The sequence below is a fragment of the Peromyscus californicus genome, unplaced genomic scaffold (genome assembly GCF_007827085.1).
Source record: "Peromyscus californicus insignis strain IS unplaced genomic scaffold, ASM782708v3 Scaffold_14__1_contigs__length_90479793_seg_2, whole genome shotgun sequence".
NCBI lineage: Eukaryota > Metazoa > Chordata > Mammalia > Rodentia > Cricetidae > Peromyscus > Peromyscus californicus.
Genome location: NW_026294436.1, coordinates 53,455,227 through 53,480,796, shown reverse-complemented (window position 1 = coordinate 53,480,796; position 25,570 = coordinate 53,455,227). Strand labels below are relative to the sequence as shown.

Sequence of the window (25,570 nt, the reverse complement as noted above, 5' to 3'; positions counted from 1 at the left end):
TTTGTCCACTGAACCCAACAGTCTTTAGAGGCAGGCACCTCAGTGCCTTGTAAAATGATGGGCCTGAGGATGAGCCTGGCAGAAGGGTGGTGAAGTCAGGCCTAGTACATCTGTGGTGGCTATGTGACCCTTGATGTGTTACATGAAACATATAACAAAAAACTTGTTTTTTGGGTTTTTTTTTTGCCTCAATTATATGCTGAAATGAGATTTAAGGACTTTTGGTCTGGTTAAAAAAAATATAGAATGTACTATATGGGAGACATTGAAAATCTTATGGAGATTTCATCTAGGACACGAAAGGACACAGGTCCCAATAAAACAAGGGTATCTTAGGAATGAGAAACATCAGCTTGTTTAGAGAACATCTTATTAGTAGTTTTTTTAAACTCTTTTATTACATTTATTATTATTATGTTATTGTTTATGTATGTATACAAGCACAGAGTATATGAGGAGATCAGAGGACAGCTTATGGGAGTTGGTGCTCTCTGTCCGTCACGTGGGTCAAGGGAATTGAATTCTGGTCATTAGGCTTGGCAGTAAGTGCCTTTACCGGCTAAACCGTCTTGCCAGCCCCAAGAAAGTTATCTTAAAGATTAACAGAGCCTGGTGACATCCAAGTTTTAGACATGATCTCAGGAAAATTGTGAATGGGGGATGCTAGATGATTTCGATGCCATAAAAGAGGGAGGTGATTCAGCACGACATTAAGCTGAGTGACAATATCATTTCCCAGATGGTGGAGGGTGTGGACAGAGATACCGCATTATTAGGTAACTGTTGGAAACTGGCTTCGCCAGGGTATTTACTGGGTGCAGCCTTGAACTGGACTGAGAAGAAGGCCATCTCTGTGTGTGTTGAAGCATGTAGGTTCTCTTGTCTGGTTGCCTGGAAAGATGGGTAATAATAGAAATAAAGGACTGGGAAAATGGAGAAGCCTCAGCAGTTTTGTGTATTCCAAAATGTGGAAGTTAAGGGACCGTTTTGACAATATCTGGATACTTGCTTATTTTTATTTCGTTTTTAACTCTCCTTACCCTCGTGTTGCTGAGGGTGGAACCCAGGGCCTGGCGCACACCTGAGCAGCCCCAAGCCTAGTGGTTGATTTTCTCCTTGGCTTTGCCTCTCTAGCAATCATCTGCTATCTCTAGTGACTTCTCTCTGCTGGGATCACGCTGTGTTTGGAGGCAGTTCCTAGGTTTTCAGGCCTTCCCTAGGCTGAATTCACTGGTCCAAGGACCTTCTTTTCAGTGAGAAACCTGAATGTTCTGAGCAGTAGTGCACTAGAGGAAAGTGGAGGGAAAAGACCTTGTGCTTTGGGTCCTTCCTCTGTCTATCAGGTTACCTGGTTTTTCTAACGTCTGCTCTTTCAATACCCAAGGCAGGGACTATGTTACCTGCTTCATGTGGCTCAGTGAAGGGTTATGGTAATGGTGAATCTTAATTTAAGGTTTATAGTTCTTTACTCCCGGAGAAACCCGTGAATTTTGTTCTGCCATTTCCTCCCATTATATTAACCAGCATTATAATGGGAATGCCTGTATACTGGCCAGGAGACAAATGAAATAGAAATTAGCAGTGTAGAGCTCTGAGCCTGGTTTGAAAGACCCCACATATTGAGCCTTTAACAACCAAAAGTGTGGTAATATCCCAGGTCTCCCTCTCCCGAGGAAAGCTCTGCTCAGACACGCCCTCCGATTAGTCACACCTTCTCCCACGCCCCTCTAATGATATACCTGAAGTAATAGTTAGCGTCGTTCCTTTTCAAACTTAAATTTTAGAGTGTGTGTGCATGTGCATGTGTGTGTGTGCGTGCGTGCGTGCGTGTGTGTGTGTGCGTGCGTGCATGCGTGTGTGTGTGTGTGTGTGTGTGTGTGTGTGTGTGTTTATGTGACATGGCACTCACATGGAGGTCAGAGACCAGCTTTCAGGGGTCAGTTCTCTCCTTCTCCCACATGGGTTCTGAGACTCAAACCCAGGTCACCAGGTTTTGCACCAAGTACCTTCACTGGCCGAGCTATCCCACAGACCCGTTTTCCGACCTTAATTTCAGCGATTAATTGGTGTGTCCCCCCCCTTCAGTAATTACAAACTTTTGAATAGAAGGACTCGTGTCTACCCGTCTGTCTTCCACCTGATGCTGTCTGTACACATGGGAGTCCTAAATGTCAGTTTCAAGGAAAGAAATGTGAAAAGCCCATTCCTCACTAAAGGGGGACACCTTTAGCCATTCGGTGCTCTAAGGTTACCTTTGCCTTCTGTCACCAGAAGAGAAAAATTGAGGCGTCAAGGAGAACTATTGGCGGCAGTTACGAAATAGGGGCATTTAAAATAAACAATGTCACTTAGCCTGATTGTGGTGTTTATAGTACCACCCCCAGCCCCCACCACACACACACACACACACACACACACACACACACACACACTAAAAAAGTCCTAAAAACAGAAGTGATCTTTGATTCAATAAGTTAGACGGTTTGTGACATTTCGAATTGAACTGGGCTAGAAATGAAGTGTCGGAGCCAGTTGGTTTCGCCACCAGGTATCAGACTTGCTCTGTCCCGTTCAGTCTTCATGGTCTCTCATGTCTGCACTTCTTCTTCTTCTTCTTTTTTTTTTTTTTTTGAGACAGGGTTTCTCTGTGTACTTTTGGTGCCTGTCCTGGATCTCGCTCTGTAAACCAGGTTGGCCTCGAACTCACAGAGATGCGCCTGTCTCTGCCTCCTGAGTGCTGGGATTAAAGGTGTGCACCACCGCCGCCTGGCTCATGTCTGCACTTCTGATTGGCTTGTTGGTGTTACTCTCAAGTTTTATAGTAACTGGCTTGAATTTGCACGGATCTTCCTCTGCTTAGGGATGGGAGAAAGGGGCGGGTGTCCAGGTGAGTGATTCTCTCGTGATCCTCAGTGTATGTTCTTTGCTCTGAGAAGAAAAGGAAGAAGAAAACACCAAAACAAAACCAAAACCAAGCACAAAACTGTGGCCTCTAGCTAGCAGTGACAGGTGGGAGCAAGAGCCCCACAGCTGAGTGTGGAGACATGGAGGAGCCTTTTAACTCTAGGGTAATGGTCCTGTTGGCAACGGTAACCATGCATCGAACCTTTCTTTCTTTCTAAGTAGTATTCCACATGGCACCTCCCATAGTTCTCGGAGAAGCAGCCTGGTGAGGCGACAGGAGGAATTACAGGTGTTTGTTTGGCAGTGGTAGGTGAGAGCCTGTTCCTTTCCCCCCTTTTTACCTGGTCCTGCTTTTGTTTCTCTGCAGCTGCGTCTTACCGTTCAGAAGCCAGTCTGGCAGGATTGCCATGTTTGAGGCAGCCCAGAGCCAGGGCGGTAACACACTGAAGGCCCAGGCACTTAACTCTGGGGTACTGACTCATCAGGGTACCTGGGGTACTGACTCATCAAAGCAACCTCCACAGACCTTTATTTTAGGTTGATTTTTACTCTGTTGATGTTTTATTTCCCAGAGTATACACACGCCAATCACGAACATTCTCTGAATTCTTATTGACCAAAGACAGCATCCTAAATTATAACAGGTGCCAACACAGCCTCTCTATGGCTCTGGGTCCACTCTGGGGAGACCCAGCATAGAGGGTTCTGAAACAGGGACCTGCACTAGTGAGTGGTCAGGCTTGGCTTCCACGTGTCCGTAACTGCGCTGCTGTAGCACCCAGGCCTGAGGGAAACTTAGGAACACAGCAGAATTAGGAGGGTTTAAAAAGCCTGGCAGACCAGGCGTGGATAGAATAGGTCAGAACATTCCCATCACTGGTGCTCCTGACAGGTAGGTAGGTGATTGGCGTTCATTCTGGTAAATGATTCCAGCCATGACAAGGAAGCCAAATAATATCCAGGATTCTATCTATTTGTCCTACCTACATAGCTTTAAAAAGAATCTAAATAGAAAGAAAACACGTTTTTAAAAGATAGCCACCCAACCGGATGGAAATAGAACCGGTTTTGATAAAACTCCCAAGGACAGGAGACGAAACTTCCAGATCGACTGAGTTTTTCACTACTGATCCTTTTCGTACTTTCCCACCTGCTCCGGGGTTCCAGAGTGTTCCTCCCATGCTGTCTTTTCCCCAGAGCAAAGGTGGTAGGTAGGCCAAGGACTGTCTGGACTTCCTCCCGGACCCCCTGTTCTCGCAAAGACGACAGTTCTTTCAGAGTCACCGTCTAGGTGAGCAGGCTGATGCTCACTCTCTCTGCTCCATGTGGCTCTGCACCTCTGGTGCAGGTGGATTGAGGGAAGTGTAGTAACTATTAGTCTTTTGCAAGGTGTGTGGGAGGAAGGGAAAGGGGGAGGCAGCCACAGAACGACGAGAGAGCCGAGAGGGGAAGTCACCCCTTTGTCTGAATGGGAAATAAATGCCTGGATGGACTCTTCAGGTCTGTTAAGCATCTCTGGTATGAGAAGGAAATTGCTCTTTCCTTTACTCTCACTGTCCCTCATTCCTTATCCTCCCTCTCCCTTCCTCCTTCTCTCTCTCTCTCTCTCTCTCTCTCTCTCTCTCTCTCTCTCTCTCTCTCTCTCTCTCTCTCTCCTTTCTCTTTGTCGAATAATATTAAAAAAAAAGGGGGGCCCAGCAGAACGGGAGCTGTGATGCTGTCGTCGCTGGCGTTGATGTTATTTATTTTCCTCAGTTGCTGCTCTGGAAGCCTGGAGTTGACAGAGCGGTTTTGTAGAATAGAAACATTATAGACTGTTACTGTCAGAGTGTTAAATGTGATGGATAGAGAAATAGAGGCGAAGGAGGGGACTTAATACTGAGAGCCAGGGTGCTCATGGGAAAATAAACCATCCGCATATAAGAAATGAATGAGGTAATGTGGCGGGAGGTAATGGGCTTTCGCAACACGCCGGAACAGAGATGCTTATTACAGGGTGTGCTTAACCCTTGGCATGCTGATTTCCCTTTGTGGGTTCCAGGGTGTTTTGCTGGGTCCCTCTGTGGAAACCCGCGTGGGGCTTTCCTTCAGGCAGGGAAGCCATGTGCTTAGAGAAGTGGAGACAAACGTGTTCTTAATAATGCTGCATTAGCAGCCTGTACATCAGGGAGCTTGGCAGCTCTTGAGGGGCCTCGCATCCCTGTGGCGGTGTGAGACAGAATGTGCCAGCATGGCTGGCTTAGGAAGAAGCAGGGTGGGCATGTCAGGGGTGCACCAGGCTCTGCTGAATTCGCCGTTGGAGACCTCAGATGAGTGCTTTGGTGGCTCGGGAGTGTCGCTTGGATCCCTGGTGATTCTGTGCACTTGATATAGCAAGTGCCTGGTGGACCGGAGTGAGATGGTTTTACCAGTGAGCTGGGGCATAAGAGCCCCTGTGGTCCTCTTTCTGTTCCTGCTTTAGTGTCTGCTGTACTGGTGTCATAGGTGACCATGTTGGGGAGACCTGCAGCCGACGGGATGAGGCAGAGGCCCAGCCAGTCTGAATGAGCAGTGAAGCACATTAGAAGCCTGCCAAGTCGGGAAACAGGGGGCTCGAACACTGACATTCAGTTTGTCTGGTTGTGAGTTTCTTCGTTAATGACATGAGTATAAAACTACTCCACAACATCATAGCAAGAGTAAACCTGCTGATCAAAATTTGGCAAGCCGTGAGGCACACAGGAATGTTATTATTTATGTTAGGTAGGTAAAGAGCATTATCCCAGAAATCAAACCTCCTAGGCAACTCCTTCACCTTCTTTCCTGCAAATACAACTGTCCTCTGATGTCAGATTGTGTTCATAGCTGAGTGTGCTATAACCCCAGCATTTAGGAGGTGAGGTGCGGGGGGGGGGGGGTCACCATTGGTTCTCGAGTCCTAGGCTAGTCTAGACTACATATAGCAAGTTCCACTCCAGGTCAAGCTATGCTACAGAGTGAGATATTGCCTCAAAACAACAGCAGCAACAACAACCCAATGATTAAAAACTGAATTCCTGCTGTATGTCACAGCTATGTAGAAGTTTTGGAGGTTCCCGTTGTTCCATATTTGAGTGTCCTTGTATGTGAGTTCAAAGGATTTTTAAAGAGTATAATGCTTTTATTAATTCTTTCAAGATTTCATGCCATTCATTTTGATCATACTCCCCCTCCACACCCTCTGGATCCCCCTACCTCCCACCTGCTTCTAACTTCCTATTCTTATTTATTTTTAAAATATTTGTTTATTATGCGTATAAGAATTTTGCATGCATGGATATATGTACACCACATGTGTGCCTGGTGTCTGAGGAGTCAGAAGAGGGCATTGGATCCCTTAGAACTGGAGTTCCAGATGCTACCATATGGATGAAGGGCACTGAACCCCAGCCTTCTGCAAGAGCAGGAAGTGCTCTTAACCACAGAGTCATCATTCCAGCCCTATTTGTTTATATATTTATTCTGTTTAATAACTTACTGAGTCCAGTTTGAGCTGCCCATATACTCACAGGAGTGTGGTCATCCATTAGAGCCTGGTAGATCTACCAGGGTCACACCCTTAAAGTAAACTGATACTCCCTTTCCCAAAGGGCATCAATTGTCAGTAGTTCCTCAACTGGGGAAGAAGGGGTGTGTGAACCTCTGCCTTCCTCGTGTTAGACTGTGGACTGGCTTGATCTTTCTCACAGGCAGCAGTAGCTGCTGCAAGAGGATGAGTACAGCAGTCTGGTCATGTCCAGAAGACAGTTTCCCTCTGGGCCTGTCTACCCTCTGGCTCCTACACTCTTTCTGCTTCCTTTCTGCGGTGACCCCTGAGCATTGCAAGCCAGTGGTGTGGATGTCTTGTTTGTAGTTTGACATTTATTTTCTGCACTTTGATCAATTGTGAGTTTCTACATTAACCCCTGTGCATTGCGCAACGAAATTTCTCTGATAAGGACTGAGATCTTTTCTAACTCACTGAAGGATGATTGTATTTACTCCATTTTTCTTAGCATCACCTGATTCTGGTACAGTTGTTCTGTTCACAGACACCATTTGACATGTGCCCTTCCTGCCAGAGCTGTCCTATGGGCAGAGTTGTATTTGAATATCTATACTCTTATGGATATATATATATATATATATATATATATATATATCCATATATATACTGTGCATGTTTATAAGCATAGAGATTTTTTTATAAGCACAGATATACATTTAGAGGGCAGTTTGGTACTATGTCCATCCAATGAAATATTATTAATAAGTTCACCCTTGTGGCCTGTGAGCTCCGCAAGCATGAATTCCTGGTTAGAGTTGCAGTACCAGGCACGTGTTTCTTCTTGTGGAGGAGACCTTAAATCCAAGGAGAAAGTGGTTGGTTATTGCCCTACTGTTTGTGCCACTATTGCGCCCACAGGCCTGTCTTTCCGGAGATATTTTTTGATGACTTGAAAACAGGTATGTCCTCTGGGTCCTTGACATCACACTCACACCGCCTTCTTCTGTGATCAGCCACAGTGCTTCTTTCTGGCTTTTCTCATGAAATCTCCAGAACCTGTTGAATGGCAAACTGTTAGTAAACTTTGACCACACAGACAAAATACCTGGAGAGGACATAGAGAAAAGTTAAAGGATATGATCATGAAACCGTGGACTTCTAGTCCCAGCTGGAATTTAAGAGCCATTAAGGTGAACGTGGGTGCACTTTGTTAGATGGTACAGCTTGTGTGGCTCTTCTGTTTGGAAGGAAGCTGAGAGAGAGAGAGAGCCAAGGGGAGCAAGATATGCCCTCTCACCATAATGTGATTTATTTATTTATGGCCGATCTAGAAAAAGATAGCATGTCTTTGTGACCCTGAACCTCTATGGAGAGGGAACAGCACGGAGGAAGATGTCCCACGCTCATATGCACAAACCTGAAACTCTGAAGGATGGTTATATTTACTCCATTTTGCTTGGCATCTCCTGATTCTGGTACAGTTGCTCTGTTCACAGACACCATTTGACATATTCCTTTCCTACCAGAGCTGTCCTATGGGGTGGAGTTGCATTTGAATGACTGTACTCACAAGGACATACACTGTGCATGTGTGTGCATATGTATATGCCTGTATTCATATGGCTAATCTCAGAATCTCAGAGAGACCTTGTCTATTTGTTGCATGCCTCCTCCCTGACCCCCAGACATACACATACAAAATGTTTCTTTAGTAACAGGAACCTACATTTATTTCAGCCACAATGACTGTTCAGCAAAGAGCCCATGTATACCTACAACAAATTGATTACTTTCCATGCTGATTGTAACTAGCCCCCTTCCCTCTGATTATTAATCTGAGGCCAGGAAAGTTCCCATTTTGTTCTGTGTAGTAGCAATGCTCTTAGATCTGAGAGAGGTCGTGAGGAGAGGGATGAGCCCCCCCCCTCCTGCCTTCCCTCACTCCTCCACACAGATCCAATGGCACCCGGGAGGACTGAAGTACCATGTTCCACGGGCTCTGCCATTCAGAGCAACTTTCCTACAAATCTCTTTTTATTGGCATTTCCTCCAATTTAACCAGCCCTGAATTGCATTTGAATCAGTTGAGAGAAAAAGGGGGAAGGAGATGGGAGGAGCCCCCCCCCCCCACTCTCCTGGAAAAGCAGTCACAACCAGCTTTATTTGGTAAAATGCTGCAATAGATGCTTGTCAGAAATAATTTATTCCTGTTAGCTGTAATCTGAAGGAAAACAGATACAAGTCCTATAGTTAAAAAAAAAAAAGAAAGTAGACTTGCTTTTGCTGACAGTACAAAGGTGTCATATACGAGAAGGATTGACACAGACCAAGGGGTCTTATGGGAAATATGATAATAACTATAAAGAAGACAGATTATTCCCCAGTTGCCAACATTCAAACCTTTTTACAGTCAGTTCAAACATATAAAACTTTATTGCTGTAGCAGAAAGGGGAACAATTTCTGGTCGCACAGCTTTCCCAGGGCTGGGTTTATACTGTCTGTGTTATTGCTCTATAGTGGCATTTTAAAGTTTATTGAACAAGACTTTTACAATTGAAGGAAGTATATAAAACTGTAAATTTATTAGATTTTTCAGGATAAGTGCCCTTTCTAGTTGTGCTCAAGAATTCGGAGCGACGAGAAACTGCTAGTTACAAAACTTATTAATATTAAAGACAGAGCATGCACGATTTGGACCCTAACTGATCTAAAAAATAATATTACAGTGTTACTGGGGGTCAGAGATCTGGGGCTAGAGGACTGGATAGGTACACACATATAGGACTGGGCAAACCAGATGTCTTTATTTTTTCACTAGCTAAAAAGTTAACATTTGTATATCTTACTTTATTTGATTTTAATGCAATTGGCCAGGATACTCCTCTGTTCAGCCACAGGTGTCTCCAGGTAAATGTTCCCTCCTCAAGCTCCTGCTGTCTGGCCAGCATTTTTCAGTGTGTGGTTCAATGTGAGTCCAGATGGAAGGCTTTAGAGCAGTGGTCCTCAACCTTCTTAAAGCTGCAACCCTTTAATACAGTTCCTCATGTTGTGGTGACCCCCAACCATAAAGTTATTCTCATTGCTATGTCATAACTGTAATTTTGCTACTGTTATGAATTGTGATATAAATATCTGTTATGTAAGATATCTGATATCCTACATATCCTACTCCTGGGAAAGGGCCATTTGACCCCAAAGGGGTTGTGACCCACAGGTTGAGAATCACTGCTTTCAGAGCACATTTGATGACGAAGTAATACAGGGTAGATTGTACAAATAGCAACTATACTTTTTGTTTTAGATTTTATTTATTTTTATTTTATATGTATTAGTGTTTCTCTGGGTGTACATCTGTGCACTGTGTGCATGCAGTGCCCATAGAGACCAGAAGAGGGAGTTAGAGCTTCTCACACTGGAGTCGCAGGTGATTGTGAGCCACCATATGAGTGCTGGCAATTGAACCCTGGTCCTCTGGAAGAGTAGTCAGTGTTCTTAACTGCTAAGCCATCTCTCCAGCCCTCCAACTATACTTTTGATAAGCACAATGATACTAATTCTTTGATTCTGCTCCTTCACTTCACTTCTCTTCCCTCCCTCCTTCCATCCCTCCCTCCCTTCCTTTCTTTTCTCCTCCTCTGCCTCCTTTTTTTTTTCACCTCTTAAAAGTTTGCTGGGAGGGCGTGATTTGAAAGCTCTTATAATGCTGATGATCATCTGTATAAGGATTTTGTAATTTCAGCATGATTAGTGTTTGAGGTCACCTAGTTTCTTGTGGTCCTGCACACTATAGGTTGTTCAGCTGCATCCCTAGGTGCTGTCTACAGATACTAGCAGCACCCCAACACCCCCAGATACTGCCTAATGTCCTCTAGGAGACAAAGGCTCCCTGTTTGCTAACCCCTCACATTTATAGTACTGTAACTGACCTAGGGAAAAAAAAACTTCCTTTAAATAAGTAATAGGGATTGTGTTTGATAATTAAAAAGAGTAACCAACACCCCAAAATTAGTTACCATGAATTAGATGGGTATTTAGTTTCAGAAATATCTGACCATAGTTTTGATGACTGTTTCCCAGAGAATACAACATTTCTGTCTCTAAGAGTCTGGATGTTCCCTTTCAATCCTACATTACAGCTTACCAAGAAATGTCCTGTTTCCCTGCTGTGTCTGCAGGCTTATGGGCATATCTCCTTTTGAAGCCACAGTTCATATTACCTGACGTCTAAACACTGATGTATTTTGCCTCTTTGCTTTTCATATGTCTATTGCAAAACGGTGTCTCTATATGTTGTGTGACTAAACACAGTAAAAGGCTTGAGAAGCACAGAGATGGTTTGGGTTATAATTTTCTTACGCGACAAGTTTAATTTTGAGGTACCGTCTACTTGTCTCTAATTTTCAATTTGTATTCTTAGATTTTTGGACCTCTTGAGAAAGTTTTAGTGATGGCTAGATTGAAAGCATCCAAACAGGTTGTTGATAACGCCTGGTTACCCCCTTGTCACACATTGTTGATAGTGCCTGGTTACCCCCCTGTCACCTGATGGGCAGGCACCTGTGTGTGAGCAGGACTTTGATCTGGCATTCAGTGCTAATAGCTCTAATGGCCACGGGTAGCATCTTCAGAGATAATTAAGCTAATATATTGTCAAAAGAGATTAAGTTATAATAGGTCTTTGGCTTTTGATTACCTGAGTTTGGGAATTTTGTTTTTGTTTGTACAAATAACCGGATACTTGTGGGTTTACCGAGGGGCATCTCTGAAGCATTTCTGTGGAGCCACCATGCTTTTTATCCCTCCTGCCTTTGATGGCTCAGTGGTGTTAGTCATGTGACCATGTGTCCTTTTCCTTACTGCCGTCACTGTAGGTCACTGGGCCTTTACCCTGTAGCTGTATCTGAGGTTTCCTTCTGTGAACTCTGCAATAGGTGGTACCCTTCAGAAGTGTGCCAGAATCCCTTTATTTTCTGTGTGTTTCTCTGATAAGATGAGCTTGTGTGATATGATTGAAAAGCAAACCTTTGGGACCTGCTGGCGGGTCTGGCTCCAACATCCATGGTGATCGTTATAGTGGACTAGAATGTGCATTCCCCATCACTCCTTTAGGTACTTTTGCTTTTCTTTGATTATGGTAGACCTTGCATGAACGTCTGAGCTCCTGTATCCATGCTTCCTCTGGTGCCCACCTACAACAGTGTGGATTCTCAAAGTCACGTATAGGTAATACACTTGTTTTTTAACTCAGGCCATTGGAGAGTGTTCTTGGATTCCATTTGGTAAGCTGCCAACCTTATAGATTATGGTCGCAAAACCTCATAAGGTTGCATAAGGCACTCTTAGATTTTAGTAATGACAAGAAGTAGGAAGATTTGAGCGAGCGCACTAAGTAGAGGACAGAATACTCAGCCCTGAACAGCCGAAGAAGAGTCTTCATTAAGACTGCTTACACTGTCTGATGCACAGGTCCTACTTCCATGTAGTATGTAGCAGGAATGTAATCTTATCAAATCACTCAAGGAAAAGAAAGGAGCTACATTATAAAATAAGCATCCTAACCCCAGACATGTATTTACAGGGTGAGTTAAGCCTTGTCCTTCCTTGTTCTGAGGTCCTGAAGTGCCTTCTACAGGCTTGCCATGTGCGGAGGTGATCTGGAAGGGACTGTGCAGTCTTTGGAGGCTGAACAGGAAGGCGCTTGGCAACACGAAGCAGCAAATGTCAGGGAAGTCAGTAAGCACTGGATCTTTTATGAGACCTTGGGTATTCTGCTCACAGCTCTGCCAGCACCGAGATTGGAATACAGATTACAGAAGGGAGCGTCCATGACATGAAGCCCAGGTTTAAATCTTCCCAAGGTTTTAACTTGCCTTACCAAAAGAATATTCTGTTATTTTATTTGGCAATATTCCCACGGGAGGCCAGGAAAGATAACATTGACTAAACCTGGGTAGGGCTCACCTCAAGAGTGCAGATGTGAAAGTGGCAGTGTGCTGATGAGAGTGATATGTACGTGTGTGTGTGTGTGTGTGTGTGTGTGTGTGTGAGAGAGAGAGAGAGAGAGAGAGACAGAGAGAGACAGAGACGGAGAGAGACAGAGAGACAGAGACAGAGGGAGACAGAGAGGCTCCATCCCCTGTAATCCTGTCTCATATAAGACTCCAGTGCTGAAAACACTAGAGCTACTTATGAATTCACCCCAGCTTCATGGTGAGAGGAAAGAGAGAGAATAGAGGACCCCCACGCTGAAATGAATTTATGCCCAAGAGCTTGTCTTGGGAATGCAAATGGGTTTAAGACTCTCTTTCTCAAGGAAAGGAAAAGCCAAGAAAACCCTGAGATTGGAAGGACACTGGAGGAAGAGTGAATGTGTTCAGCTGCTCCCTGAGGGGAGCCGTGTGTCTTGCTAAGACACTACCAGAGGCCAAACAGAGTTTCTGGGTGTCAGCTCAGAAGGTGGTTTAATGTCCAGCCCAGCAGAAGCTGAGGGCCCTGAACCAGGGTAAGGCTTTGGACTGTGCTGTGGTAATTAGAGCACAGCACTGGGGTAGTCACAGACAAGGTCAGTGCAGTCCTAGCACAAGCTACAGCGGCGCTCCCGGCATGCCTAGATCTTGTTTGCCACATCTGATCGCTCACATGGCTCACAGCCAGGTGAAGCGGAGTGACCTCAGCCCGATGATGCAGGCCACAGACTCGAGCCACAACTGTAGCTGCGGCAAAGCAGCGATCCAAACCAGAACTCCTTGGCCGCCAGGGTTTCTTTGCTTAGAGCAGTCGAGTGTGGTTGTAGAGGTGTAGGGGGAGATGAACAGGAGCCACGTGTTCATAAACAACTATTTATTAGGTGGCTGTCTCATGTCAGGAGCCAGACTGAGTAACTGGCGCCTATGTAATCCCCACCGCGAATCTATGGCACCATTCTAGAGCTAGAGAAACTGAGACTCTTAAGGACATAGACAAGGCAGATCTATATAGTTGGCTGGGGCTGAGTCTTAAATGTAGACTTGGCCTTGGACATCAGTCTGGTCAGATTTGGGTTAAATGTGTTCCTTCTCTTCATGCAATGCTTCCTGTATCTTAGCTTCCACTCTGGGTGCTGAGGATACATACAGCCTGGAGGAAATTAGTCCCTCGGGTGCTTATGTTTATGGGGACACTCAAGAGAATCAACAGGAACACTGACGCATAGGCACTTTGAGGAGGCTGGACACGGCTCTCATGGCACCTGTCAACCCACAGTATCGACCACACAGCAGAAGCATGATGGTGGCAGGCCAGCGGGTATTCACTTTCACTTTTGCCACAGTCTGCTCCTTCGAAAGCTCCCCCAGGCCCTGCCCTGGGGCCCTGAGTAAGCCGGTCCAGTTTCTGAGAAACTGGAGGCCAATCAAGCCAAATGGGTTGTGGACAAGAAAATGAGAGACATGCTCCAGAGAAACAGGCCTGACTGCCTGCTTTGAAACAACAACAACAACAACTTCTTGTTAGCCCTAAATGGTGAAGGAACAACACTGAGTTCACTGGAACCGAAAAAATAAGAAAACAAAAATAGGAAGATGAGTGGGAAACCCTGTAGTTTGAATCAGCAACCGCTGAGCTCCCCTCCTGCTTTCTGAGGAGAGTGCACACGTGCCCCGGATATTTTCAGATACTGGTGATGGTTCAGGAAAGACCCTCATAACCTTGAAACTTTGTCAGTGTACTGAGCCGAGACCGCCAAGACCTTGTACATGGCGACCACCCACCGCAGCCATCCAGCATGGTCTGCTGGCCGGTCCCTTAGTGATTCTGCCAAGCAATCCAAGTTGTATTTTCTTGGGGAAGTGGTGGAGCAAATGCAGGTGTTGAAAAGCCATGGGAAAAATAAAAAGAATTAAAACAAAAATGTGCCTCGGGCCCATTTCAAGTGTCATCAGAAGCTCTGTCTGCTTTCCTTTCTGAATTTTATGTTATTGCAGGAACACGCCCAGGGACTCAACTTTTCACGTGCCGGTGAACCAAACACCAGCGGTTACCTCAGGGTACTCTGTCCATGTGTCCTGAGAGACTGCGTGGAGACGGAGTGGGTGGATGAGCCGGTCACAGACCTCTGGAAGCATGGCATGAGGGTGTTGTCTAGATGTGGGGTGTTGGGGACCAGTGAGACCCTGGACTTAAAGAGATTCAGCAGTCTGCAGGCTGCTTCTGTATAAGTCACAAAATTATTTTGAGGATCACGTGGGTCTCTTTATATCGTAGTTAAACCAACATGGCACATATGCTAGTGCTCAGTGTATGCTGGGCCCTTTTTTTCCCTCCACTCTAATAATGTTTTTTGGGACAGGGTTATTCTGTGTAGCTCTGGCTGTCCTGGAACTCTGTAGACTAGGTTGGCCTTGAATTCAGAGATCTGCCTGTAGGCATGTGCTACCACTGCCTGGCTGCATGGTGGGTCTTTTTTCCAATATTTCTTTTAGGGCAAAGTAATATCATCCTATCTCTGCAGAATGGGAAACTGAAGCACAGAAAAGAGGTGAAAGCTCTGAGCTTTTTGGAATTCTTCATGAATCCCATCTGTATCTATTTTGGCCTTTGTGATTCTTGCTTTGTCCTTATTAATGTCACCGGGAGCTGAGTTTCATCTTGGGGAACTTCCTCAGTCAACCGAATGTGTCCAGTCTGTGAACCACTAGTAAAAGGTGCTGCCAGATTCTTAGGAGAAGACACTGGAGGATGTAAGGAGGAGATAGGAAGGTTAACTAGAAAAGCGTGTCAGCAAGGAAACACAACTTGAAGATGTTTAGTGACTTGAGGCTCCAAACGGTGAATGAAGAGTAAAAGAATGAACATTGGCAGCTGGTGCAAGGTGGGGTGCTTATCTGCCTCAGAGTCCCACCTGCTCTCAGTGACCCCATCTGGCCAGCCAGGTGTGAGATGTAGTGCAGTAACAATGAGACGCTGAAGTGAGCCTACTGCCGAGGAGAGATGCACCTGCTTCCTGGACCCTTTTGCTGTGGAATGCTCTTCCATTTCCTTCACCTTCTTTCCCGCCACTCTGCTTCAGTCATCGCTCAAGGGGGTCTAAAATGCATCACTCTAGGGAAGAGCAAGGTGGCTTCTGGCTTCATGCCAAGATCAGTGGCTCAAGGCTGAGCTCTCTGCCGCCAAGACTTCCCTGCTGGCCTGGAGGCACACAGTGAAATCTTTCACCTCAGCGTTTGGGACACAACACCTCCCCCTGCATGACCTTATTCCCCTCACACTCAGTCTTGGCTAATGAATGTCTGCACAGGGAAGGCAAAGGGAATGATATGAATTCTTCAGAAATACTCAGGCTTGCGGCATGGAGAGCCTGGTATTCAGAAACGGGGCGGTGGGAGTGAGCTGAATAGGGAGGGGGTGGTCCTGTGGACGCCTGGTGGAGGGGTGTGAGCCCAGCTTGAAGCGACAACTCAGGTTAGGCCGCTGATTTGGGGACCTGAGAAACAGAGAGCTGCATGGGTTCTCTGTGATGTTTTCCCTCCACCCCCTATTAGAATAGACGCAGAAAGGCCCCATCTGCCTTTTAGGGAAAGGTCATGCTTGGTGACTGCTAACATCTGGGGTGGGGCAGTTCATTATGCCACCCAGAATATCTGTAGCTTAAGTGTTGGGAACCAGGGAAAGAAGATGGGATTTTTTTTTTTCAAGAAAGAAAAGAGCCCTGCTGCCAATTGGGCAGCTCTGCCTGTCTACAGGCTGCTGCGACCCACTCGTTACAATTAAAATGAAGTGTCCGTCAGCGGCTATCTTCTCTGTGTGGCCCATATGTTTCTGAGCTGATACTGTCCGGATTATTCTGTTCGGGAAAACGATAACGGCTGTTTATAACCTTGGCAAAGACTGAGGCCTAATCAGGCTGGAGCACATTTTCACCGACTGGCTGATAAGAGACTGTTAGCGGCCTTATCGCTGGGGAGAGATAGGCCAAAATAAGCAGATCTGTGAACACAGGAGCCCAATCGAGTGGTACACACTCTGGCCCCGGCTTTATTTTTAGATTCCCTTTTCCCGGTTGATAGCAGAAGGCACCGAGGAAGGAGGTGGGCTGGGTGGTAATGTGTGCCCTGATGGGGGTCGGTGTGAGGTGGAGGGGACGTTAATCAACACAGAGAGGCAGAGGGTCAGCCTGGCTCCTGGTGCTCTGGGCTCTCTTCAAATGAGGGAAAAGGCAAGCAGGTCTTTGGAGACAAAGGAAGGGAAGCGCCCGTGTTTCCTGGCCTGGTGTGTGGGCTCGTTGCCTGTTCAGCTGAGTGGCTTCTGCTGTGGTTGGAGTTCCCATCCAGGCAGACAAACCAAGGTGCGGAGCTTCTCCGAGGCTATTCTTCCAGACCCGCCCCAGCGGCAGGATCTGATTTTGCTTTCCTGTCTCAATCCACATTGCCTGGGCATCTTCATGGCATCTCCCTAGAGGGGCTTTTCCTTGAAAGGCACACATCCTCACTCATGCAAAGACCAGGCACGGAATTAGGATTAAGAGGAAGCACACAGGCAGGCAGGTCCATGGGTTCTGATATTCAGTGCAGCTCAAGGCATCCCGCTCATCCTGTATCCATAACCCCAGGGAGGGGTCGTAGGTTCTCTGGAAGGATAATTTCTGCATCTTAGTACATCTTTCGTGGGAAAGCCTCCTCGAACTTGCCCCTCTATAGCTAGCTATACAGAAAAGCCATATCCGCAGGGAGCTCTTCCTTCCAGATTAGAGCGAAAAGAGGAAAACACAGTTTCGTGAGCTAAACATAAAAAGGGAATGCTTGAAGGTGGTGTATGTATTCAGCAGTCCAGTCTTTGGAAAGAGCTGTCATCATCGTTACGACCATTATTGTTGTTATTGTAATTGCAGTGCTGGGACTCAAAGCCAGAGCCTCATTCGAGTTAGGCCAACACATGGCTCCTAAGCTCTACTCCCAGCCCCAAGCAGTGAAACCTTGCATTTTCTTTGTACGTTCTATACAAATGTTCTTATCCTTAAGTACAACGGATTTTTAAGTATTCTCCACTTTATGTCTCTCACTCCTTCCATCTCTCTCCTCCCCTTTCTTCTCTCTCTCTCTCTCTCTCTCTCTCTCTCTCTCTCTCTCTCTCTCTCTCTCTCTCTTGGCAGCTGCCTGTTTTGGGAGTCACTTTGTCTTTCTCGGATTGAAAGAGGAGAACCGGGTGGTGGGAAAGAGGGGATAGGGTCCCAGGCCTGGGGGAGGGGAGGCACTTTCAGGGCACACAGACTGAAGTAGGCACAGAAGGCAGCGGAGAGTATTATGACCATTATCATGCTAATCTATTTACAAGGCTCTCTTTATTCATTAATCTTTGAATAGCAGAATCTCTTCTACAGCCTGAAATAAGAACCACCTGTGCCTCTTGGACCCAAAATTAAAAGTAGAGAGGACAAATGACATGTCGAAGCAGGAAGGGGGGAAAAATTAAATAAATACAAAAGGATTCAATCCCAGGCCGTCTGTCAGATCGAGGCATGGATGATCTCACAGCTCACAGGCTACAAAATGACCACTTGGCAATTTAGGGACCAGCATCCAACATTATCCAAGTTCAGGGAGGGAGACAATGCAGCGAAATTACTAAATGGTCTGTTTTTTAAAATCCAAACTTAGTTTTATTGTGTTGATCTGTATTGTTCTCTTTGGAAGTTAGCATTAACAAACTGAACACTTTTTATGAGCACTTCGGAGTCAGCAGTTAGGAAATTAAAGGAAACTCAGGTTCTCAGAAAATTCATAGCAACGGAAAACTCAGCTGGAAAAGGACATACTGTCTGTGAAGAGCCCCATTGTCTAGTACACCTGGAACTAAGCATTCTTCACATGTGGGCTACAGCCCTATCCATTGCATCAGGCATAGATGAGTTACCCTACCCACATTGCCCTTGTAAACACTACCCTGTGTTATAATACTGGGTGGAAGACTCAGGACTTTGAGATAGAAGGACGGCAATTTTCCTTGTCATTATTGCCCAGGTGGCAGAAATGGCAGTTGTAGTGTCTACAGAAGAGGGCATACTCATGTTTGGGCCTGAGAATCGTCTATGAAGAACTCATCAGTGCCATGGGGATGGAACAGCTTCTCTGTTGCTTTATACAGGACCTTAAGTCCTCCAAATAACAATTCTAATTCAGTCCTATGATCCAGAGACTTAGTTCTCTAGTTCTAGGTACCAAACCTTATTCCTCACAAGCAACAGAATCATGTCATCCTAGAGATGGAAGGACTTGCTTTTCAGATGAAGAAATTCAGCCTCACAAGGGAGGTCTGGACTGGTGTGCCCAGCGAGTTTGAACCAGGACCCAAACTAAGATATTTTGCTTTCTAGTTCTGTGCTTTTTTTTAATCATTTTGATGACTTTATATTATGATTTCATAACAGAATGAAGCCTTTAAAATGAATCCCTTAACTATCTATGCTACTGTTTATTCATCTGTAAAGTAAGCATTGTAATTTCCCTCTTGATTTTTCTTAGTTTCTCCTGAACTGGGACTGTACCATCCATCTCAGGGTTTCCCAAGGTACCTAACTTAACCCAGTTCTGCATACAGAGCTACTCTGTAAACATTGACTGTAGAGGAGGTGAATGAACAAGAGTGAATATAGCTTATAATTAGGCTTCTCGGGTGATGACTCCTTTATGAAATGATTTTCCTAAGTCACATGCAAATGCCCAGCCATCCGTTTCTTATGTCTTCAGGAGAAACAGTGGCATCTTTGGTAACGACAGTGGAAAGAGACCTTCTCAAGCTGCAGAGGACTGATTGCGATTATCAAATTGGGTTGTCATTTGTTGTTGTTGGGGTGTCTTGCTCATGACTTGGGAAGGCCTAGTGGCCTTATGGGTCCATTAACCTTGAGGTTGAAGCTATGCCTTGCAGGAGTCAATGCTCTTTTAGCTGCTCCAGGAATCTGTTCAGGGTATTGGAATCGCATCACCTGCCTGGAACAAGAAAGAACCTCTAGGAGACCATGGAGGGATATTTGATAAGTATTTGTCAAAGGATGGATGAATGTGTAACCATAAGAGATCTGCTCATGCTCAAATGGTTCATGCTTTCAAAGTACAATAGTAGACTGGGTAACTTTTAGCTCCCCTTTCAAAATATATGATTCTTTGAAATATTGGAAACCTATTCTGACTCAGAAATGTTAACCAAGATGACTCTTCCCCTTTGGATCTGCATTCTGTCTTGGAAACGCTGGGCTTGTGGACCTGCAGCTCAGACTGCCATCTGTATCTGCATTCCAAGCCTCTTCTAATCTCTACAGCATGGCATGATTATCCAACCAGGCCTATGCTGACTTCAGTCTCTCAAAGCAGCCATTCAGGGAGGTCAGAGGCCACAGCACAGATTATTTTGGTGGGCGGAGAGGAAGGTTAACAAAATTGCTGTTTTGTTAAATCTAACTTGCTTCTCAGAGGCATGTGCCTGGCATATTTGGGTCATTAAATACAAAGACAGTCTGCTTAAGAATTATGCCAGCAAGACATTTTCAGATCATACCTAAATGGCATGTGTAGTGACTGCCAAGTAGTGTTTTTATGTGTATGTCTTTGTCCTCGCCACCCACTGATCTGTGTTAGGCAGAGGTGCTCTGCAATAAATGCAACATCGTTCATTCTGGGTTCGCAGACCCTTTCATAAACACTCAGTCACTTAAGACTCTTGTGAGTTAAATAAATAATAAGCTCCTTACCCTTTGAACAGAACATGAAGCCTAAATATTGAAAAATTAGGCAATTTAGCCCAAGGCAGAATGCGCAGAGAAAGCATGACCTGGTGAGCCAGACCTAAGTGCCAGCAGCAAGGATTTTGATCTGTAAACATTCCACTAATAGCAGATTGCAGGAAGAATTGAAAGGGGTCTTTCAGCCGGTCTGTTAGCTTTTACTCAGCACCTGGTGTGTGCCCAGTGCGAAGTTAGGAGCCATTCAATGGGTCCAAAAGGGCTAATATGTGCACTGTTGTTTTCCTCCAAGCCTTACAAAGCATTCTTTCAATTTGCTGAGCACACTCTGGGTACCAGACGGATCAATGTGAACTATATATAAAATATTAAATACCGGAATGCGGACAGTATGTGATCCTAGAGGCAGAGAACAATTGCTTTGGGGTAGCGATGGTGGAGATAGTAATGGACAAAAAAAATGGGGCTAAGAGTTGAGAAGTGGAGAGAAGTGAGGTCAGCAAAAGGTCACAGAGTATCATTCTGGAGAAGAATCAAGTGAGCCAGTACAGAAAAGGGATGCCATTTCTGCAGCACATCTCTTTGTGTCAGTTTTCTTATTGGTAACAGTAAAGGAAACCATACTGGGTGGCAGTATACCACCACTGGAAATAGAGCTGAGGGTAACTCGTATGTCATCACTAGTAGCTTCCAGGGTGAGATGTTCTGTGGTCACATGCTGTCCAGGACAGTGGTACTAATGTTTCTCTCTCTCTCTTTTTTTTCTCCTTTAATTTTTTTCTTTTACTTTTTTTGAGATTTTAATTACATCACTCCCCCCTTCCCTTTCCCCAATCCAGGCACTGATGTTTCTTGAGAGTTTCTGTGCGAAGCAAGGCTTTCAGGGCATTTCTTTGGATACTGTTATCTACTGTTCAGGGCCAGTCTTTGGGAAGAGGGAGGCCCCTCCCTGTATGCCACAGCATCGATAAAGACTAGCAATGCTTAGGTGTCCCAGTACCCCTCCTCTCTCAGACTGAGCTCTGTCTAGAATTTTCAGGCAGGTGTTCCCATAAATAATGTAGCTAAAAATACTTTCAGCAGCAGCTGGGGCTTCCTTAGCTCTGGGATGGTGGGACTACAGCATCCCAGCTCCTTGGGCAGGTGTGCATCATCCCTAGAAAGTAGGAACACACTCCAGTCGAATCCTTGTGTAGATTGAGGTCTCCTTTCTGTTGGAAGAAGCAAAACATTTATTTCATGCAGCATTACCTGGAAACAGGTGTTCTTGGCTTGAAGGCACAAGAGCTTAAGAACATGTAAACTCCTAGGCCTCCACTAGGGAACGACTGTGGCTTCAGAGTGGTCGGTAGAGTCCATATTGTTGCCATTCTGCCCAGGTCTTATCCATTGCAGACCAGCTGCTCAGCAGAACCTCAAGGAGATGAATTAGTATTGGTAATCATCATGTTGACAACTGTTAGCACACTAGCAGTCTTTTATTAACCACCTACTATGTGGCAGATACCAAGCATATTCGTTGTTTTATGTAACCCTCTAAAGAGGATTGGTGTAGACTCTACACTGTAGAGAATAGAAGTTCATTTTGCTTGGATTCAGAAACCAGGATTTGAAGTAACATACCTTGCCCATACAAGCTTTGAGTCAGAATTGGAAATATAGATACCTTATTATGAATGATATTTGCATTTCCATTAGAATTTACATGTAATATGGCATGCTTTACCCTTTCTCCTTGGCTCTAAACTTGTCATACATATTAATATGTAATGTATAATAATTAATCTGTATTATTGGCATTATAGCATATCCAAGGTGGAATTTTGGGAAACTTACATGTTTCTTTTAGCTAAGGAACATGCCATCTCAACATATATAAAGACGACCCAGGTGAATGTCTTCAGCTTTTCATGCAATCACATTTAGAAAATCTGAGGATGCACTCCTGGGGGGTGAGGTGTTTCAAGGTGGCATTCTTATTGAGCACTGTTCTTAGAGGCTTAGCTATGGTCAGTATAAGTAAAGAATATTAGTCAACCAGGAGTATTTAGGATGTGGGTGACAAATAAGATTTTCAATACAAATTTGTGTGCCTTGTATTCATCATTGCCACATGATGAGGCTCTGAATGGCATTGACCTCAGAAATGGAGTAACCAAATTTGGAGTTGGCTAAGCTTTGGGGGTAAGTCCAGTCTCTCCTTTGGCTTTGTAAAATCAATACTAATACCAGAATTTACAGGGAATTGAGACCGATTTAGACTCTTTGACTGCCAAGATTTTATATCAATGTGGTGGAAATACTGTATCAGGATCTAGTTTAGAAAGTGAGGTCATTTTCCAAATTTCCAATGATAAAATGTGAAGCTATTGTGATATGCAAGGGAGGCAGAGTTTGGGTCTTTTGAATCTGAGATTGTAGCCCAATTTTCCCAGTCTTCAGAGTAAATTATCCTCCCCAGGATGAGTCACACTTAGACCTAACTGGAAGAGGAAGGGCTTGCCCTCAGGATTCAGCCAAGTGTCAACTTTTGGTTGATGACAAAAGTGTTTCAGAATCCCACTTACTTTCCCATGGGCAACGACCCCATCAGATCTGATAAACTGAACAAGCTAGGGGGCTAGCAAGAGCTACAGAGGCCTGCCCACAAATGCTGGCCTTTGAGAGTCAACAAATAGGCTCCTGTCCTAGGAGCAAGTACTTCCAGGATGAGCCATTTTCCTAGTCATTTGCATTCTTGTTGAAATTTGAGGGAGGACAAGGAGAGACTCTTCTGTTTGCTATTCTCCCTGCTATAGGGAAGGTTAGGAAACTCCTTTCTGATATCTAGAGGAAAATACAGAATCCAAAGCATGATTTCAAAAAATATTACAGTTCCAGGACCATTAGAGGACACAAAAGTGGACATAAAAAGAGGTCGCCATTTTTACTTGGATTGAATATTTGAAAACATTAAGTTGAAAACACTGTATTTGCGGTAGATCAGGGAGTCAGTTTGTGGCGTATTGAAATCACTTGAGGACATTTTAAAATTTTGTTAATGCCCTGGTTCAGAATTTCAGGCTGTGGGGAGACCTCTGCTTGGGCATCTTTGGGAAGCTCCCCAGGGGATACTATACTATCTATCTCCCACTAAATTGCAATCCCCTGCTGTAGGTTTCTTTATAGTGGTATTATTTTCGTTTTCATCTAGTACACATCCCAGCAATAGCAAGCATTGTTGTCATCAGAGTTGCAGGTGTCTTAGGAAGGTCCATTAGCCTCTGAAGTGTGTGGATGTGGCCCACATATGCACGCGTTTGTTTGTTTCCCTGTGCACATGGTCTGCTGTTCTGCTGCTGGCCCAGTGACATGTGATATGAACAGTGTGTCCATGACATGCCTGGGCAAACTGACTCTCTGTGTGTCACCCTGTCTGCAAACAGAGTTAACGTCCTCAAGGTACAGCTCTGAGTCCCCACACTGACCTTTTCGTGAAACATTATAATCAAGTTGAACATTTCCAGTTTTACCACAAATGTTTGCCCCGTGGGAAAATACTTCCCTACATTTTTTGACAATTGATTCTGAGTTTAAGGAACTAATTTGTATTGAATGTAAAACATCCAGCCTCACATGGAAACTGGAAAGTCCCCAAGTCCAGACTGGTCCAACATTGAGTGTTTATTGTAAAGACAAAGGAAACAATGGAAGATTATACTTCTCTTTTGTTCATTATTTTCTTTGTTCTTTTTCTCCCCTCCCCTCCCCTCCCCTCCCCTCCCCTCCCCTCCCCTCCCCTCCCCTCCCCTCCCCTCCCCTCCCCTCCCCTCCCCTCCCCTCCCCTCCTCTCTCTCTCTCTCTCTCTCTCTCTCTCTCTCTCTCTCTCTCTCTCTCTCTCTCTCTCTGTTTCTTTCTTTCATCTTGTGGTTCCAATGACCACAGGCTGTTTTCTAGATATCTGGGCTCATAGGAAATGTCACCCTGTCTGGATTCTAAACTACTAGATGGCTGGTAAAGCCTGCTGATCTTATACTGGATGTGAGCACACTCCTCACCCCCCACCCCCCATTCTGAAATGAACGTACTGACCTCTTTCAGGGACACTTGGAATCATGATAAACACCTGACCCTCTGAAATCAATGTCAGCATTTCACCAGCACCCACTAAGGAGGCGATGCTTCTGAAACTCCTTGGTGTGTCTAAGAGACTGAAGACTTCTTCACTGGGGAGAAATCACAGACACAAAGGCTGCTGTTTCTCAGACCACCAAAGATGGTATCTTTGGCTGGTGCCCCAATAGAGAGAGGGCTCACCTGGAGGCATGTTGTCATTAAACCATGAATTCTGCTTCTAGGAGTAAGCTAATGTCCTCCAGTAAGCTGAATGTATGTGGACAGGAGTGATGAGATGCCTGTTGAGGTAGTAGAGATGGCCTGTGGATTACTTGTGGGACTGTGAACTCTGATTCCTGGGAGGTGATTCTGCTGTCTTGGACCTCGGTTGATTTAAGCGTTATATAATTTCCTTGCTGAGGTATATTCACAGTGGCTGTGGGTGACCTCTTGCAAAGTGGTGGTGCCAAGGGTGTCCACTGTCTGCAAAAGAACACCAGGACACCTTTGGTTGCATTGTGTCCTGTTTACCTAAGTGAATAAGAAAGGGGGCTGAGCAGGCAAGGTCACGGTCAGATGCCTATAAAACATCTTCTAGTCCCAACAATCTGGAAGTATAATGAAGATCATGGTGACTGTCTTCTTCCATTTCTGGAACTGGCCTCCTGGCATTGTCACCCGTGGGGCTTTTCCAGTTGTGCCCTGTGGTGAGAAAATCAGCCAAGCACAGAGGAACACCTGCCTCACTACTCTTCCCTCCCTAACGCCCTTGAGCAAGCATCCGACTGTTGGCTGTGGACTTGGGAGCAAGAAGGACCTGAGTGTTTCTCCTCCGTTCCCTGTGGTTAGAATCTGGTGAGGGCACTGTTTCAACAGTGACTCTGCCTGTAAGACTGGGTGGCGGTGTGTTTTGCCCCTGGTGCAGGGCAGGGATGAATGGAGGAGGAAGAAGGATAATGACTTAAAGCAAAACCAACTGAATTCTTGAAGCTACGGTGCACTGTTCTGGAAATGCAGTTATTTCAGCCACAAAATGCCTTCAAAGGCATCTAGATTCCCTGATTCCCTCATTTGCTGGCATTGTTGTGATTGAAAATAAAAGCTCTATCTACCAAAGGATGATACACATTCCATAGGTATGAATGATGAACTTTTAATTTGTCTCATTAAGAGCCAGCCAGGGCTTCTCTCTTCTTTCCCTGAATTTGGCTTCCCTGGTCCCACCCAAGGACTGGCAAATGGGTGCATGTATTTGCAATGGGACAGATGGGTGCTCATCACTTACCTGTTCACTACATGCCGTTTTACTGATCATCTTTTTGTGATGACTGTCTGCATTCCAGATACCAAAGAT

General features: G+C 45.2%; 1 protein-coding gene across 9 annotated transcripts in view; it reads left to right on the top strand.

The window, feature by feature from the left end:
- The window catches only part of Pbx1 (PBX homeobox 1), a 313,516-nt gene that overhangs the window by 130,119 nt on the left and 157,827 nt on the right, over positions 1-25,570 (top strand). The window contains exon 1 of one of the 9 annotated variants that reach the window (XM_052737520.1): positions 4,377-4,404. The exons of the other annotated variants lie outside the window; for them this stretch is intronic. Within the exon in view, the coding sequence (XP_052593480.1) occupies positions 4,392-4,404 (13 nt within the window). The 5' untranslated portion in view covers positions 4,377-4,391. Of the gene's footprint in view, positions 1-4,376; positions 4,405-25,570 lie in introns of those variants that run through there. 9 annotated transcript variants of the gene reach the window in all.